This window comes from Cyprinodon tularosa, unplaced genomic scaffold (genome assembly GCF_016077235.1).
Source record: "Cyprinodon tularosa strain WSP-4 unplaced genomic scaffold, ASM1607723v1 ctg726, whole genome shotgun sequence".
In the NCBI taxonomy this organism is placed as follows: Eukaryota; Metazoa; Chordata; class Actinopteri; order Cyprinodontiformes; family Cyprinodontidae; genus Cyprinodon; species Cyprinodon tularosa.
The window spans coordinates 198,985-215,509 of NW_024039481.1; the positions used below are offsets into that span (position 1 = coordinate 198,985).

General features: G+C 39.5%; 1 protein-coding gene across 1 annotated transcript in view; it reads left to right on the plus strand.

Moving 5' to 3' along the window:
- LOC119772704 (histone acetyltransferase KAT7-like) overlaps positions 1 to 16,525 on the plus strand; it is a 32,473-nt gene that overhangs the window by 11,047 nt on the left and 4,901 nt on the right. The window contains exons 4-13 of the mRNA XM_038269245.1: positions 886 to 1,170; positions 1,307 to 1,389; positions 4,718 to 4,804; positions 6,519 to 6,617; positions 7,302 to 7,412; positions 7,885 to 8,076; positions 11,432 to 11,521; positions 14,447 to 14,587; positions 14,688 to 14,781; positions 15,302 to 15,448. Coding sequence (XP_038125173.1) covers positions 886 to 1,170; positions 1,307 to 1,389; positions 4,718 to 4,804; positions 6,519 to 6,617; positions 7,302 to 7,412; positions 7,885 to 8,076; positions 11,432 to 11,521; positions 14,447 to 14,587; positions 14,688 to 14,781; positions 15,302 to 15,448 — 1,329 coding nt within the window. The remainder of the gene's footprint in view (positions 1 to 885; positions 1,171 to 1,306; positions 1,390 to 4,717; positions 4,805 to 6,518; positions 6,618 to 7,301; positions 7,413 to 7,884; positions 8,077 to 11,431; positions 11,522 to 14,446; positions 14,588 to 14,687; positions 14,782 to 15,301; positions 15,449 to 16,525) is intronic.

Consider the following 16,525-nt stretch of genomic DNA (forward strand, 5'->3'; position numbering starts at 1 on the left):
CAAGATGCTATGTTTGAAAAAATTTGATTGAAAGATGACTGTTGATATATGATTGGCCGAATTTAGGTGTTCAAGCTGACGTATAACTAACTGGCCTGCATAATAGAACGAAGAAAAAAACAAAAACAGATTTTATTAAAGAAATTTTCTAAATTTTGGGACAATATCCTCTGATAAAGAGTAGATTTATATACATGTTTAAGCCAGAATGATTTGACATTTAAATATGATTTCCCTATGACTTTATTATAGATGGCTTCCTTTATGCCCCTCTCAAACCATCAATCTTCTTTGTCCAAAATGTGGACATTCTGGTCCTCAAAAGAATTTCCTTTGTCCATAAGGTGTAGATGGACTTTTTTTGGCCCACTCTATATAGCCTCAAACTCAACGCTTTTTCTGATGCTTCCTGGATGGGAAGCAAAATGTCTTCATACTTGGAAACAAGGTCCAGTGGATTGTTTTTATGGAATGACTGACCTGAAAGACACAGAATCTTCATCAGCATATGTGTTGTTTGAAATTATCCAAAGCTGTTTTTTTTTTTTTATGTGCTGATGCTGCTGCTTGGAAACACCACCCCTCTGTTATCTGAAGGTAATAAAAAAGGAAGGAAAACATGTTGAAATATGTGCTTTCATTGTGCAGCCACAGTCCCTCAGCTGCCTGCTCTTCTGCAGCAGTAACATTATTCCTCACTATTGGATTTATCTGAGGCCAGCTGCTGCTGAAGGCTATTTATCACATCTGTATGTGTGGATATATGTGGCCTGCAGAGACGCTTCCCTCCAAATAAATCAGAGCCTGTAAAATCTGGATGGATGTTTTTTATTTTAAATGAATTAATGGTAAATTTGTGGGTCTAAATCTTCTCAACTTGCCCAGCAGATGCAAAACAAAGAGCAGACCGGGATGAGACGCCACCTCGGACCCCGACAGGCAACGCCCCGTCCTCAGAGTCCGATATCGACGTCTCCAGCCCGAGCAACGAGCACGTGTCTTCCAGCAACAATATAGTAGTTTCCCAAGAGGAGGACGAGAGGCTGGCCAAAGAGCTGTCGATGAAAGAGGCCGCGGCCCACGACCTCTCCCACCGCCCTAAACGACGACGGTTCCATGAAAGCTACAATTTTAACATGAAGTGTCCCACACCAGGATGCAACTCGCTGGGTGAGGAGCTAAACTCTGTTCCGCCACCTTTTTTTTTTATTTTGATCTCCAGCTCAAATGTCAGAAGCCTTTAAATTTACTGTCTTTCATCTGCAGACATTTTTATCTGTTCTCACCCTCCCTCCATTTCTCCCAGGTCATCTAACAGGAAGACATGAGAGACATTTCTCCATATCAGGCTGCCCGCTCTACCACAACCTCTCTGCTGATGAATGCAAGGTACACATATATTTATAGACCAAATTCAGTGAGATGATGACATCTCCTGCAACCGTGCATCCGGAAAGTAACAGCTCTTCTATTTTTTCCATGTTTTATAGTATTCCAGATCTTATTAAATTAATCTTTTTCTTCTGAGATGCTGTGAATACTTTACTTTTTCCACTCCAAGTAGGCTGGATTGATGTCTTTCTAAATAAATCTGATCGTTGGAGTGTTTATTAAATGTGAGAGCTTTTGGCTGATTTCTGGCGGAGAAGAAACCATGCTTACGCTCAGCTAGCTCGTCTTACTTGCTAACAAACATTCTTCCCCTTCTTCCCATTGACTCTTATAAAGTTTGGGAAATGTATGAAAACTTATCTCCACTGACGATGAGCACAGGGTCTGCTCAGCTCACAATATGCAGAGTTTAGTCTGAGAATGCGGCAGCTTTTATCCGTCCAAATGGTTTTTTTTTATTTGATAACGCTGGCTGTTTTGGAATCTACATTCATGATCTCAGAGCGTTGGACCCAATATTAAAGGTGAGACAGGCAATGGGAAAGTTCAAAGCTTTTATTAGAAAACAAAGACAGAAACGTGGGGTTGCTGGTCAGCTGCAGCGGGTTCACTGGATTTTCTGTCCAAGATAGAATCTGAGGTTAGTGAATTTAAAGTCGTAGGGAAACGGCCATTCCAACTGTTGCATTTCTGAATTCTCCCGAGTGGTGCACGACTTGAATGTGAATGTGATTGGTCGTTTATCAAGGGGGCGGGATTTTTGTGGTGGAAGGTTTGCATGCAAGTTTGGTTGTTGCCAGAGAATCAGCATAATATACTAAACGCTAGAGTTAATCTCACAAACTGCTCCAATAACCTGGTGCTGATAGTAGGCAAGCAAGCAACATAAATAGCTGAGGAACCAAGTGGAAATGATCGGCTGCCATTAAACAAAAACCAAACCATCAGAGCCAAAAACATGACAATTCTGGTTCTTGGATTGAAGGTGACAATGAGGATAAGTGCTAAAAGTGCTCTGTGTGTTTCATAGAGAACCTGGTTCTTTTATAACTGAGATCTTCTTCGTTTACATTTTTCTCCTTTGGTTTAAACCCTCCTCCATTGTGGTTCCCATTACACTTTCAGCTCAGCCTGTTTGCTCTCCACCAATCATCTATTGAGAAAGGTGGCTAGAATCTAACGTAAAAAATCTGATTTGCTGAATACTAGAAGGCTTCCTTTGATTTGTCAAATACTCCTATCTTCTGTGTAATTGACACAACACTAATATACAGTAGAAATTTAAAGATTTGAGGCATTCATTTCAGAATCCGATTTCATTTAGCAAAAAGCATAATCGTATAAAAAAAATAAACATTTAAAACAAACTGCTGGTTTTTTGTGGTATGCTTATCATAGACACTATCTTGATTCGGGGTGTGGGAAAAATTGATCTAGTGATATATCCTGATATTCGGCCATTACAAAACAAAACTAAATATTTTTACGTAAAACAATGAGGGAAAATGGGCTACCTCTGCACCCCCACTCTGGCAGATGGCGCTGTGGAGCCATTTTGCTGTGCGGGCAGCGCCATATCTGTAGCTGAGGCAGACAGGGACTGACTGAAACCCCAAACCACATGGATCCCAAAATAATTAAATGATCGATATGTTCTGATGAACATTTACAGCACTTGCTTTTTTATTTTTACATTTAGTTTTTGATAGCTGAGAAAAATATTGCAATATATATATTAATATTGCAATATCGTGAATAATTCATATTGTGACCCAGGTATGGTGACACGTATCGTATCACATCAACCATGCCAATACGCACCGCTAATTTTGATATGGATATATTGTACTGCCTTAATTAAATGTGTGTAGAGATATGAAGCTAGAATGGTTTAATGTTGCTCAAAATAGCACATTTACACCTGGTTTCATGCGATACATAATAAGCTACATGCCTTTAGGTTTTGGTTCAGCAATGGGCTGCCATTCATGTTCCTTTTTCTCTGTAGAGCTCCATAAAGATTATTTCTGACTCATTCCACAGATTATTTGAGTTGCATCTGGGCTTTAGACCAATCTGTTCATTTTTGTTTTTTTTAGCAGGTTCTTTATTTAGCTCCATCTGGGGCTGCAACTAACGATTATTTAGCAAATTGATGAAACCGTTAATTATTTTTTCGATTCGTAGTCAAAGGTTCCTTAAAGAAGACTTCTTACTAAATTAAACCATGTGAAACTAAAACTTTTCCACTTGATGAGTTCTGGATTGAACATATTGACAGACAAAAAAGTTTTTTACTTCATAAATCGGAAATATTTACATATTTCTTTTACAATTTTGGTATAATTGCTGCTCTAAGTTAGCCTGGTGAGACCATCCTGATCTTGCGAGCTTTCAAGGTTTCACTCGCTAATCAGTCTGCAGACTCTCCGTTGAAGAAAATTTGGAGCCGTTCACCAAACGAACGTCCAATCAGCGTTGGCTTTGAGGCGGGTTGAGGTGTGATGCAACGAGAAGCGCGACAGTTCAGTCTAAAAAACATGGCAGCTTCAGCCAATGAAACTAGCGTTAGCGTGGCTATCGAGCAAGTTTTATCGGAATTACAGAGTATTTCTTCACTGAAAGAAGAGCAAAACACTGCTCTGGAGGCTTTTCTCAGAGGAAAAGATGTTTTTTCTCTTCTCCCGACTGGTTTCGGCAAGAGTTTGATCTATCAATTGGCTCCTCTTCGTCGTTGCTCTGTTACGTCATATGCTTCATTGATCTGATTGGTTTATTTGGCCCGTCGATCACCAACATAGGCCAATCAGCTAACCAGTATTTTCACCCCTTCCTAAATTACTTCAACGGAAGGTTTCCAGATGGATATGCGGAGCAAATCCATCTGGCGGAGTCATGTTAGCTCTAAGTGGTTCGCACTGTCAGCTAAAGCCATGTTTTAGAGTTTCTACTCTCCAGGTAACGATTAACCGATTGCTAAATTAGTTGACTAGATTAATCTGATTAATTGTTTCAGCCCTAGCTCCATCCATCCTCTCTTTAAATGTGACAACCTTTCTTTTCCGTCATGAGGAAAATAAACCAAACCATTATTTAATTGAGGGAGCTCAATAAGACATTTACTTTGTCTGTTTACGATGAATTCTGTGGTTGTGCAGAAATGTTTAAAGGGTGGGAATAGTTTTACAAGAAGATGTCCAATGAGTTCATGTGAAGAAAAGCATCAGAAGCAAATAGAAATTGTCATGCTGTAGAAACGAGGAGGAGGCTGTTGTTGTTGTTTTTTTTGCTGCGGGGCTCCAGACAGTGTTGATTTGTTTGACAGGGCAAAGCGACGACACGAGACAAGCAGGCCGAGGAAAGGGCGCTGTCGCACCTGCAGGACGAGAACAGACACTCCACACGTAGCCAGGTAATATGCAGGAAGGCAACCCCCCCCACACCTCACTCTCATGTTACTTTTCATGCAGGAACAGCTGAGATCACACTGCTGGTGGTCAGTGTAGCGAGGTCACAGCGATGACGGCTCACACAGGAAATAAAGCGTCTGATGCTCCTGTTTACTTCATCTGACAGGCAGCAGAAATCAGATTTCAGGAGCACGACATGATTTAGCTTTAGTCGTGTAGCTTTGGGTTTATCCTCATCCTTCTCCTTAAATTCAAGGATTGCTTTTAAATCCAATAAAAACATAACCTTCAACATTTTTATTGTATTTTTACAGCAACTTGACTTAGGCAGTGACTTTAAACCAGTAGGTTATCTCATTATTGTTCCACTTGAAACTTAGATTATTTTTCGCATTGATTTGTGAAATATCTTAGTTTAAATGTTTGGAAATTTTATTGTTTAAATCTCTTAAGTTCTTAAGTTTTTACATATATATTTTCAAGATTTTTTCTCTAAAATTATTAATTAATTTTTTTTCGATAATTTGTTTACTTTTGCTGAAGTTTCCAACTTTTCCAGATCAGGGATTTTTTTCTATTTGTTTTTTCTAGGAAATATATGAAGTAAATGTTTAAATTGTCTGAATATTTGGTTGAGAAAGAGTTAATATCTGCCGACCGCTATAGCGGTCTGTCTGTAGCTGATGCTCCGCATCGAGCAGCAAAAGTTAAGGTTTTCCAACCCAAACGCTTTGAAACAATCAGATAAATGGTTTAACAGAGTTAAAACCTTTGATGCCAGCAGTCAGCTGATGTTTTTTATTTATAGAAGCATAAAGGTATACTATGCAACCGGTGTTGATTTTCCAGCGAGGCTCCCCCCAGAGGGCGAAAGTAAAAGTGCACTGTCGTAAATATGCACAGCTGTTCTCCTGGTTTCTCCGTCAAGCCAGGCGCGGTTGTTTTGAGCTTAGCAGACAGGCGAACGCAACGAATGACTAACACAGTGAAAGTATGAACATGCACACAGAGAGAGAGAAATTATTCCAATGTTACTTACAATCGCATCAGCAGAAACGCGAGGTCCGCGTCAGCCTTGCAGCCTTCTTTTTATTTTAGCTCTCGCCATTCGGAAAAAGCTTGGCCGATGTTCACCCGTGTACATCTCCTCTCTCTGTCCGGAGCCCTTTTCCTCTTTCTTGCCTGCTCCGACATGGGCTTTCGCTGTTTTCACGCTGATTCCGCCATGATAACTGCACAAAGATCGCCACTGTGCTAGCAACGAGCATGCTTTTAACTGGGGGCGTGTAGCAGTTCTCGCCGTAAAGCAAGACCGACTCTCGCGGGACTTTTGAGCCTGTGGGTGCGGGTCGGTGCTCCTGCAATTGCAAGTGCGGTATTTCCCCCACAGAACACCAGGGCGGCCGAGAATACCTCTGTTCAACCTGAAATGACTCATTTAATCATCCAAGACGTTATGGAACACATTAATTAACTGAAAAATGTTGCATAGTGTGCCTTTAAATGACACAAATCTTCCCATTCCTTCAGTTCTCAGCTGGTTCATTTTGTTTTCTAGAGAAATGTCTGCACAGCTGAAATGATTTGGTTTCCGTTCTTAGATTGTTGACTATTACTAGAGAGCAGATGAGCGTCCAGCCTTAGAGGGCTGGAGGTAGGGACTGTCTCTCTGCAGAGGGGTCACTGTTATGTCTCTGTGGCTGTGTGGTGTGTCAGGCCCCCACAGAGGGACAGCTGCGCTACAAAGACAAGGTGACAGAGCTGAGGAGGAAGAGGAACTCTGGCCTCAACAAGGAGCAGAAGGAAAAATATACAGTAAGTAGAGGAAGGTGAAGCTCTTCATTACGTTTCTACAAAGTTCCCACCTGTTTATAGAGTTGATTTTGTTCCATTATTGTTTAAATTATTGACTGTATGATCTGGTTGATCTGTAAAGTGCGTTGAGATGACTTGGAGCTATATAAATAAACTGAATTGAATTGAATTTTTAAAAATTGACAATTTTTTTTAAATAATCATCCACCAATGAAACCAAAATAACATCAGAAAAACAGTTAAGTCTGCTTTTTTTCATATTTAGATTTTTCTAAAAAATATATTTTTTTTTTCCTTTACAGATTTATGTCTTTTTCAGATCAAATTCAACTCTTTTCAAAAAGCGTTTATAGATCAAATTTTTCCCTTCAAGCTCAATGTGAACTCTGGCTCTTGACGCTCACATCGACCAGTAAAAATGTTGTTGCTAACGTCCTTATAGACCAATAGAAATGCTTCTTCGCTCCTCACTCAGAGGAAAGCCCGTCTCCGGAAGTGAAGAGAATCTGAGAAACAAAAATTTAAAAATCAAATCGAGTCTGAAAAGAAAGAAAATATGAAAAAAAAATGTTTTGATCTGACAAAAAGGCAAAGTAGCTCTTAAAACCTTTTTATAAAGGTTCCATTTCTGGATTCCACTTAAGATGTCGATGGATCTAAATTCTCTCCCCGCCCGTTTGACAGGAACACCGGCAGAGCCACGGGACGAGCCGGGAGCCGCTGCTGGAGAACATCACCAGCGACTACGACCTGGAGCTGTTCAGGAAAGCGCAGGCACGTGCTTCGGAGGATCTTGTAAGAGAGAAAACTCATCTTCATGTCCCGCCACTTTATATTTTTCTTTTCCTTCTCTTGCGTTGCCCCCCCTCCCCTTTTCTGCCTTACTTCTCTTCTTCTCTTTTTCAGTCTGCAAACCCTCCTCTTCAGCCTCAGCAGGAGACTCAGATAGTTTTGGTACCTTGGATAAACCTCATGTCATTCCATGTTCATTCAGATGAGAGAGGCAAACCAGATGCACGTTTCAGTCGTTAGTTTTAATAACAAGGTTCAGACCTGAATAGACTTATCTGGTCAGAAACGGAAACATAGCGTTTCATCCGTCCATGTGAATTTTCTTCTCATGTTTCTCTGGCTGGTTTCCTCCTCTGAGAGAAGAACAGTCTTTATCTCAACTTCACCTCTTCCCATAATAATTGATTCTTTGTTCCCGTCTTCCTCTCCTCTCCGCCCCCTGTCCCGTGTCTCCCTGCCCCGACCTTCCAAACAGGAGAAGCTCCGTCTGGCCGGCCAGGTGTCGGAGGGCAGCAACATGATCAAGACTATAGTTTTTGGCCGTTTTGAGCTGGACACCTGGTACCACTCGCCCTACCCAGAGGAGTACGCCCGCCTGGGGCGCCTCTACATGTGCGAGTTCTGCCTCAAGTACATGAAGAGCGAGACCATTCTGCGCAGGCACATGGTAGGGCAACCCGCCTGTGGTGAATATTGTATCGGGGTTAATACAGATCCTTAAAGGGGAACGCCATTTTTTTTTTACATTAGGCCCTTGATTTTACGTTATTACATCATGTTCTACTCACCCATATAAGTTTTGTGTCATTTGGAGCTGTTCTGAAGATATTCGGTTAGCTTATATCCAAGTAACGTCTTCCTAGTTTGTGCCTTCAACTCGTTGCCTATAGGAAGACGTTACTTGGATATAACCTAACCAAATATCTTCAGAACAGCTCCAAATGACACAAAACTTATATGGGTGAGTAGAACATGATGTAATAACGTAAAATCAAGGGGCCAATGTAAATAAAAACGGCGTTCCCCTTTAAAAAGTCTTAAAAAGCATTGAATTCTTCAATATAAAAATAAGGCCTTAATGGCTCTTAAATCAGTCTTTCATATGTCTTAAATTTGTCACCAAGTCATAAATAGGATTTTACTTTTGTAATTCACTTTTAAAAAATGTAAATAATTCAAAATAATTTTTTGACATTTAGCGAACGGATTAGCTGGAACCATTCTTAGTTCCATCCTGAAAGCAGAACCAATAAAAACGATGTTTCAAGCAGACCTTCAGGTGATGCGACAATAACTTTTTATCTGGACAACGTGGGGAAGTAAATTCAATGAAAATTGACTCTCCTACCAATAGTTTTCTGCATGGATAAAAACTGTACCAGGTAACGTATATGAGGAATGGCGAACTTTGAGCAAGAAGTCATTTAGTCTCGGCACGATGGGAATCAAAGCTGTGGAGTCAGACATGTTAGTGAAAAACAAAGCTCCACAATCAAGTTAGAGAGAAGCAGCTGCTATTTCTCAGTTCTGTTCAATCCTCGTCTCTGCAAGGCCTCTACAGCATCTCCGACGTCAAAGAAAGAACCAGTAGCGCCAAACCTCCGGATAATGTTTGGCGGTTCGCCTACAATGAAAGCAGAGCTATTATGGACTTTGAGTAGAGATCAAAACGAAGATTGTAAATTCATCAGTTGTTAAAGCCGTAGGGAAATCATATTTAAATGTCAAATAAATCTGGCTTAAATATGTATATAAATGTACTCTTTATCAGACTATATTGTCCCAAAATTTAGAAAATTTCAATAAAAAAGAAAATTCCTGTCTTAAAATCTGTGGGGGGGTTTTTCCCGTTATCTTATGCAGGCCAGTTAGTTATACTCAACGACCTCCGACACAAAACACAGTGTTGTGAGGCAAGGACTCAAACATGTACGGCTGTAAGCCTTCTACACCAAACCAAGCTTCTGCCGCCCTGGCGTCCTCTTCCACAACATCTTCGTCCCCGCTTTCCTCCTCTTAATAAAAAATGGATGATGGAGGAGACTCATCCATGACCTCTGACACTAAACTTTCCTCCTCTTGCATGTTTCCTCTGTCCATAGCGTTCCTTGACAGTGTCGTTTCTAAGTCACCAATTTAGTGCTACTTGGTTCCAATGGAATTTCCCATTGGAAACCTACTAGCACTAAGTTGCTAACTGGTTAGCAAGATGCTTCGAAGAAACCGGTCACAACCAAAAAGCTTGCGAACCTTCCGCCTCAACAATCCCGCCCTCTTGATGAACGACCTAATCACATTCACTTTATTCACTCGTGTAAAGTCGTGCACCACTCGGGAGAATTCGGAAATGCAACTTTTGGAACAGCCGCTTCCCTACGACCTTAAAAATATATTTGTTATTACTGTGTTTTTAGCTTTCTTCCTATATGGAAAGTTTTTCCAAATTGTAAACATTTCTACTGGCCAAGAAAATATTGGTTTATGTTAAAATAGGCATCAGGTTAAATTTGTCGCAACCAGGTTTTCTTGTGCTTGTTGTGAAGTTGGTCTTAAAGTTTCATTTCAAGTGACAAAAAAAGTCTTGAATTTAACTTTCTTTATGTTGAAGGAACTCTGTGTTTGTGGGTATAAAGGGGACAACATGGAATAGATGCTTATATTGGGGGAAAGTACTATTAAGTAATAAATAAAATGAAAAATATAAAAAACCATTAAATGTACCGTTTGTTTATGTAATACATCAATAAATCAACCGATATTATGAAATGTAAAATGAAATATAACTTTGGAATTATGACATGGAATACAGTAAAATGATTTACATCTATTTATCTCAATTGGCTTATTAGCTATTTTAGACTAAAGTAGGAACAGAAAAGCTGGAGTTGCTCACCCAATGTGCTGTAAATAAAGGGCAACACCGTCTTTTCAGTGATAATATTCTCTTAAGAGTTAAAAGAAAAAAAGGAATTATTTGTCTTTTCTTGCTCTGTAAGAAGCGACCAATCCAACAACAGGGTTTCTAGTCCCACCTCCTTGTCTCTGGTGGATGTGTGACAGTTTATATAAATTCATGGTGTTCTTCATTGCAGGAACATTAAACAATTTATTAAATCATGACATAAATACATGCAGTAAAAATAAAATACGTGTATTTATGCAAGGTTCTTATAATTAATTCTATATATATCAAATAGATTTTGTTTTTATTTCCAAATTTGATCAATTATTCACACAATTAAAATCATTATTAGGGATGCACAATATTGGGATTTTGGCCGATATCCGATACCGATATTAAAGCTGGACAAAAATAAGTAGTCATTGAAAATGGCAGTTTTGTTATCCATTTCTGACACTTTGAAAAATAATATACTCAAATATATTTTCATATGCTGATATCAAATTGATTTTTAAAAACGCGGTATCGATCTATTTTACTTTCAAAATCTCGTGAAATTTCATCGTTCTGTTACAAACTCTCGTGATATTTTGCAAATTCTTGTGAGATTTTGTTAGTAAAATAGATCGATACCACGTCAATATATCAACATATAAAAATATGGCAAAATTTCGTGAATTTTCGGGGGATTTCGTAGCATAACGATGACATATAGCAATATTTCATTAGTAAAAGATTGATATAATGTGTTTAAATATCAGTATATCAGCATATGAAGATATTGGGATATTTTAATGTATCAGTATTTTTCCCTCGTCTTTAGAAGTTTTTAAGTTTGTAAAAAAGAAGTTTTTGAGGAAGAAGAAGAAGTAGTATTTATTTATTTTTTTAGACTTTAGAAACTCAGAAGCTGATCAAATATCAGGTTAAATATCGGTGGGGTGGCCGATGTCCAATATTCAGTTTTAAGGCCGATACAGATAGGGGGCCAATTATATCGTGCATCCCTAATTATTTATTTATAATTATTTATTATTTCATTTATTGTACTGTGGCACTTGCCCCCTTCCTTACATCTTGGGGTTTTAAAGCAGAATATTTTTCCTGTTCTGTGTTTAAGGCCAAATGTGTGTGGAAGCATCCACCAGGTGATGAGATCTACAGGAAGGGGAACATCTCTGTCTTTGAGGTGGACGGAAAGAAGAACAAGGTAAACCTTTTCACATTCAGGGCTGCTAACCATTCATTTAGTCATCGATTGGGGTCATCTTTTTTCATTTTCATCTCCAAGAAATATGAAACTTTAACATTTTATTTTATTTTAGACAGATGTCCCTGAAAAAAATGAATGAAAAAAAAAAATTGTTTTGAAATTTCAAAACCACGATTTTCAAAAAAGCCTTCCTCCAAAAATCAGAGTGAATTATTCAGCTCTTTGTCAAAGTTTATATATTCTTTTTACGGACTTCAGCCTTCAGCTAACCTTGATGCTTTTTTAGTTCTTCATGAAAAGCAGATTCATAGAAATGTTTTTTCACGATCAAAACAAAGCTACATTTTTAACATTTAATAAACAAAAAAGAAAATAAATAAAACAATAATCAATTTAATAAATGAAATGATCTGTCCACTGTGTCTGACAGGCCTGAGGTGCATTCAGCCTCACATCTGCAGATGTCAATCTTCAGCCTCTGCCGCTCTATACCTGGGAAAAATTTACTTTATGAGATCACACCTCTTTATTCCAAAAAATTAAATGAAAACATAAAAGTCTACTCCCTGACTGGCTTTCTCCACATGAATGTAAACAAAAGTTTCTGTTTTTCTGCTCCATTCGCAGGAAAGGCTGCGATCAAATCTCTCCAACTTTGCTAAAATCATGCCGTTTGCGACCCTAAATCCGCGACCTTTGACCCGCCCTGATTTGCTTCGCTCTAGATCCGCCCTCTGCATAGAGATTAGATGGGAATCCTTTGCTCCAGCTGCGACATTCGCGCTCGGTGTGAACGTAGCTTAACGCTGACAAGTTTGTCTTTTTTCAGTTAATGTTTTAAAAAATGGCATCACGACATCGTATTTATGAACTGCTAAACCTTAGCTATGAGGAGTATTCTATTTTTGATGTGATGTCATTAGGTTTTGCAGAATATGCATTTATTAAAGCTGTACTTGACTGCTAAGAAAAACCTGGATTTATTAAACACTTTCCATTTAAGTATGATTAAAAAATGCATTTGAATTTTGAAAAGGAAAAATAATTACTTTTAATCTATTTTAATTAGAAAAGTGAGACATTTCCATGAAAAGAAGAGTTTGTATAGAAATTAAACCAGGTGAAACTAAAACTTTGCCTCTAAGCGCCTTAAATGGCAAAACTTTTCTATATTTTTTTTCCATTTGGGCACAGTTACTGCTCTGAGTGGGTTGCTCTTTCAGCTAATTGCGTGTATTAGTCTATATACTCCATTAAACGATTAATTAATAACTAAATTTGTTACTGATTATATAATTATTATTGATGAACCCTTTCACGCATAAATATCCTGTTCTGCAATCTTATAAAGCTGGGCATGCACTGTACGATTTCTTTCAATCGTTGCCTGAGCTACAGCTCACACTGTACGACGAAACTGCAGGGTTTCTTCGTACAGTGTGAGTTCACAGCTCCCGATGTATGTTCACACACTGTGTAGCCCGACGCTCGGATGCGATCTACCTGCTCACACTGTACGTCTAAAAACCACGTCGGACTCAGCTCTGAAGTGAGATGGAGCTACTCGGACTCGTCTATCCGGGAGCCAAACCAGTAGAAGAAAAAGAAAAAGACGGGAGTGTCGATACCTCCTGTTAAATATGAAGCTCACTAGAGTGAAACACACTGCCTCAGCAATTTAGTGCTGAAAGCACTTGGACAAAGACATGGCTGAGCAAACATAGCTACTACGGTCATGGGCGGTTCTACACAGGGGCCAACGGGGGCCAGGGCCCCTGTAGATCATGTCCTGGCCCCTGTTATGGCCCATGTACTGAAGACATAATAGTCAAAGAAATTCTAATGATGATACTCGCTGTACCAGACATGGTAACTGATAGGTCCTTTGGATCTATTTAACTTTTTTCTTTACAAATTCTGTTTTATTAACTATTTTAAAAAAATAAAATAAAGTGATAGCTTGAGATAGCATCCCAGTTTACATCTGCTAAATGTTTTTTTCAAACAAACTTTAAAAATACTCTAATTTCTACAGCTGAATTTAAAAATTTCTTAAATTCTAATTCAAATTTTTATAGAAAACTGTAATTTCAACTTAAATTAAGTCTAAATTCTGAATGTATGTTGACCTAATATGACATTTAGAATTTTAATGAAACCTAATTGAATAGAAATTTCACTTCATGCAGCTGTCTTAATTTATTTGAGTCCCTTGCCCTGTTTTTTATTTCATGTTTCTTTGTGCCCCCATGAAAACACACTGTCCCCCTCTGGGCCTCCTGGTACATTTGGTCTAGAACCGCCACTGACTACGGTCTGTCCATTTTAAAGAAAGAACTCCATTTCCCTCGCACCGCCCGCCATGCTTCTTTGTTTTTGTCTGAGAGGAAAAAGAAGGATCCTTGTTTGCACATGACCATTGAGCGATTTGCCAACGATCACCTTACGACAGCCGACTGAATTTCAAGCATCTTTGATTTCCTCTTACCTTACGATTCCCCATCTGGAGGTTTTTCCTCTCCACTGTCGCTACAAGCATGCTTAGTGTGAGGGATCGCTTTCGAGTCAATTAGTTGATGTAATCAACTGGTTTTCCTTAGATAGAAAACTTTGAATCAATTTGACTGGATGATCTGGTTAAATTCTAAAGTGCCTTGAGATGACATGTTGTGAATTGGTGCTATATAAATAAAGTGAATTGAATTGGTTGTGAGAGGCTGATTGCCCTGCGCTACCCCCTGAACACTATACAACGCACGATCAGGCTTAAAGTCAGCCCGATCGGAAAGTCCTCGCACGACTGGAGAATCTGCTCAAAAATACAAAATAGATTAAATTTGAACCATGCATCGTAGCCACATGCCTGGTTTTCTGGCCAAAATGAAACTGTTTCATGATCTGTTTTGCTTTCTCCACAACCAGATTTACTGTCAGAACTTGTGTCTGCTAGCAAAACTATTCCTGGACCACAAAACACTGTATTACGACGTGGAGCCCTTCCTCTTCTACGTCATGACAGAAGCCGACAACACAGGATGCCACCTAGTGGGTTACTTCTCTAAGGTAACACAGAATCCTGCTGCTCCTTATCGTTTTGTTTTTTTCCCCAGTGCAGCGCCATAAGCCGGCGCCCAGGTGATGATCGTTTCTTCTCCTTCCACAGGAGAAGAACTCCTTCTTGAACTATAATGTTTCCTGCATCCTCACAATGCCACAGTACATGAGGCAAGGCTACGGAAAGATGCTCATTGACTTCAGTGAGTGCAGCCGCTCATCTTCATCTCCTCCTCTGCGCTGTGACTCGTTCTAAAATGCTAAATGCCAGCCTGTCAGGGAGGGACGGTAGAACTGAGGTTCCCAAAACATTCAGCCTGATATCCCAAAAATAAAACATATATTTATGTATGCATAAAAGCTAATTATTTCTATTAATTTTTAATGACTTTTAAATTATTTAATATTTAACACATATAATTGAATCCGTTATATTTAATCGTATTTCATTTTATTATTTAATGGGGCAGTTAATAGATTAATTTAATTGTAATTTATCTCATATTTAATGTTTGAATCATGGGTTGAATAGATAAACAAATAAATGTTACATTTTTTTATTTTTTTATTTATTTTTTTTTGGTCCTCCATATACCTCAGGGATCATATTACAATGATTGTGAAAACAATCTCACTACCCCCCTCTTTTGTAACCTCTGGTATAGTAAACTTGCTACAAACGTATAGAAACCAAAGCATCAACATTCCCTCCTCTTCCAACAGGCTACCTGTTATCCAAGGTGGAGGAGAAGGTGGGCTCGCCTGAGCGCCCGCTGTCCGACCTTGGCCTCATTAGCTACAGAAGTTACTGGAAAGACGTTCTGCTGCGTTACCTGAATAATTTTCAGGGAAAGGAGATCTCTATCAAAGGTTTGGATGTGCTTCGAGAGGAATGATGATGTAATACCCAGACTCTTGCATAGAATGCAAACAAAAAGACCAAAATCCAGTTGATCTTGATAAAATAAGGCTTTACACCAAGCGTCCGTCCTGATGCTGTTTTAATAGCCCTCTTTGAGCCTAAATAGAATTCCAGCACTGTGCTGATGAGCAAAAGAAAAGCAGATGTGGCGACACCTGCTGGTAGTACTGCAGATATCAAAATATCTTCAATATTTCTGTTAGTCACACCAATTTTAAAACTGTATTTAACTGCTCTGTTTCTGATATTCTTGAGCAGTTTAATTCTCTTTACTATATATATGCTCCCAGTCTATGGAAGTAAATCTGTGTCGCTGGGATTTTAATTAAAAATCCATCCATCCATCCATCTTCCTCCGCTTATCCGGGGTCGGGTCGCGGGGGCAGCAGCTTAAGAAGGGAGGCCCAGACTTCCCTCTCCCCAGCCACTTCTTCCAGCTCTTCAGGAGGAACCCCAAGGCGTTCCCAGGCCAGCCGAGAAACATAGTCTCTCCAGCGTGTCCTGGGTCTTCCCCGGGGCCTCCCCCCGGTGGGACGTGCCCGGAACACCTCACCAGGGAGGCGTCCAGGAGGCATCCTAAACAGAGTCACTGAAAATTAAATGTTGTATGTTTGTACTTATGCTACGTTCACACCGGACGCAGCAAGAGCAGCAAAATCGCGTCTGCTGCTTCCTTTTTGCTGCTTGTACCAGTTTAGTTCTGACGCGCGGCTGAAGCAGCTTTGCTGCGCGGTGCAAAAGTGTGTCTGACGCGCGTTGGGCGGAGCTTCTCTATCTTTTCTTTGCCTTGCAGCTATATTTGCTGTGATCAGTGGGAATAAAGTAGTTTTAACATGTTTTTAAGTGAGAAAGTCCACCTGAAACTTAATCAGTGCAGTCAGTTCATCCAGATTACAATCCCACCTTCCAATATTATTTCTGTCAGAGCCGTTTAGACCCCCACATACCAGCGGAGCGCTGTCAGTAGGATCCCATTCAACAGTAGCCTCTGGCCAGGTCGCCTCCTCGCGGTTCACCATGGCGGC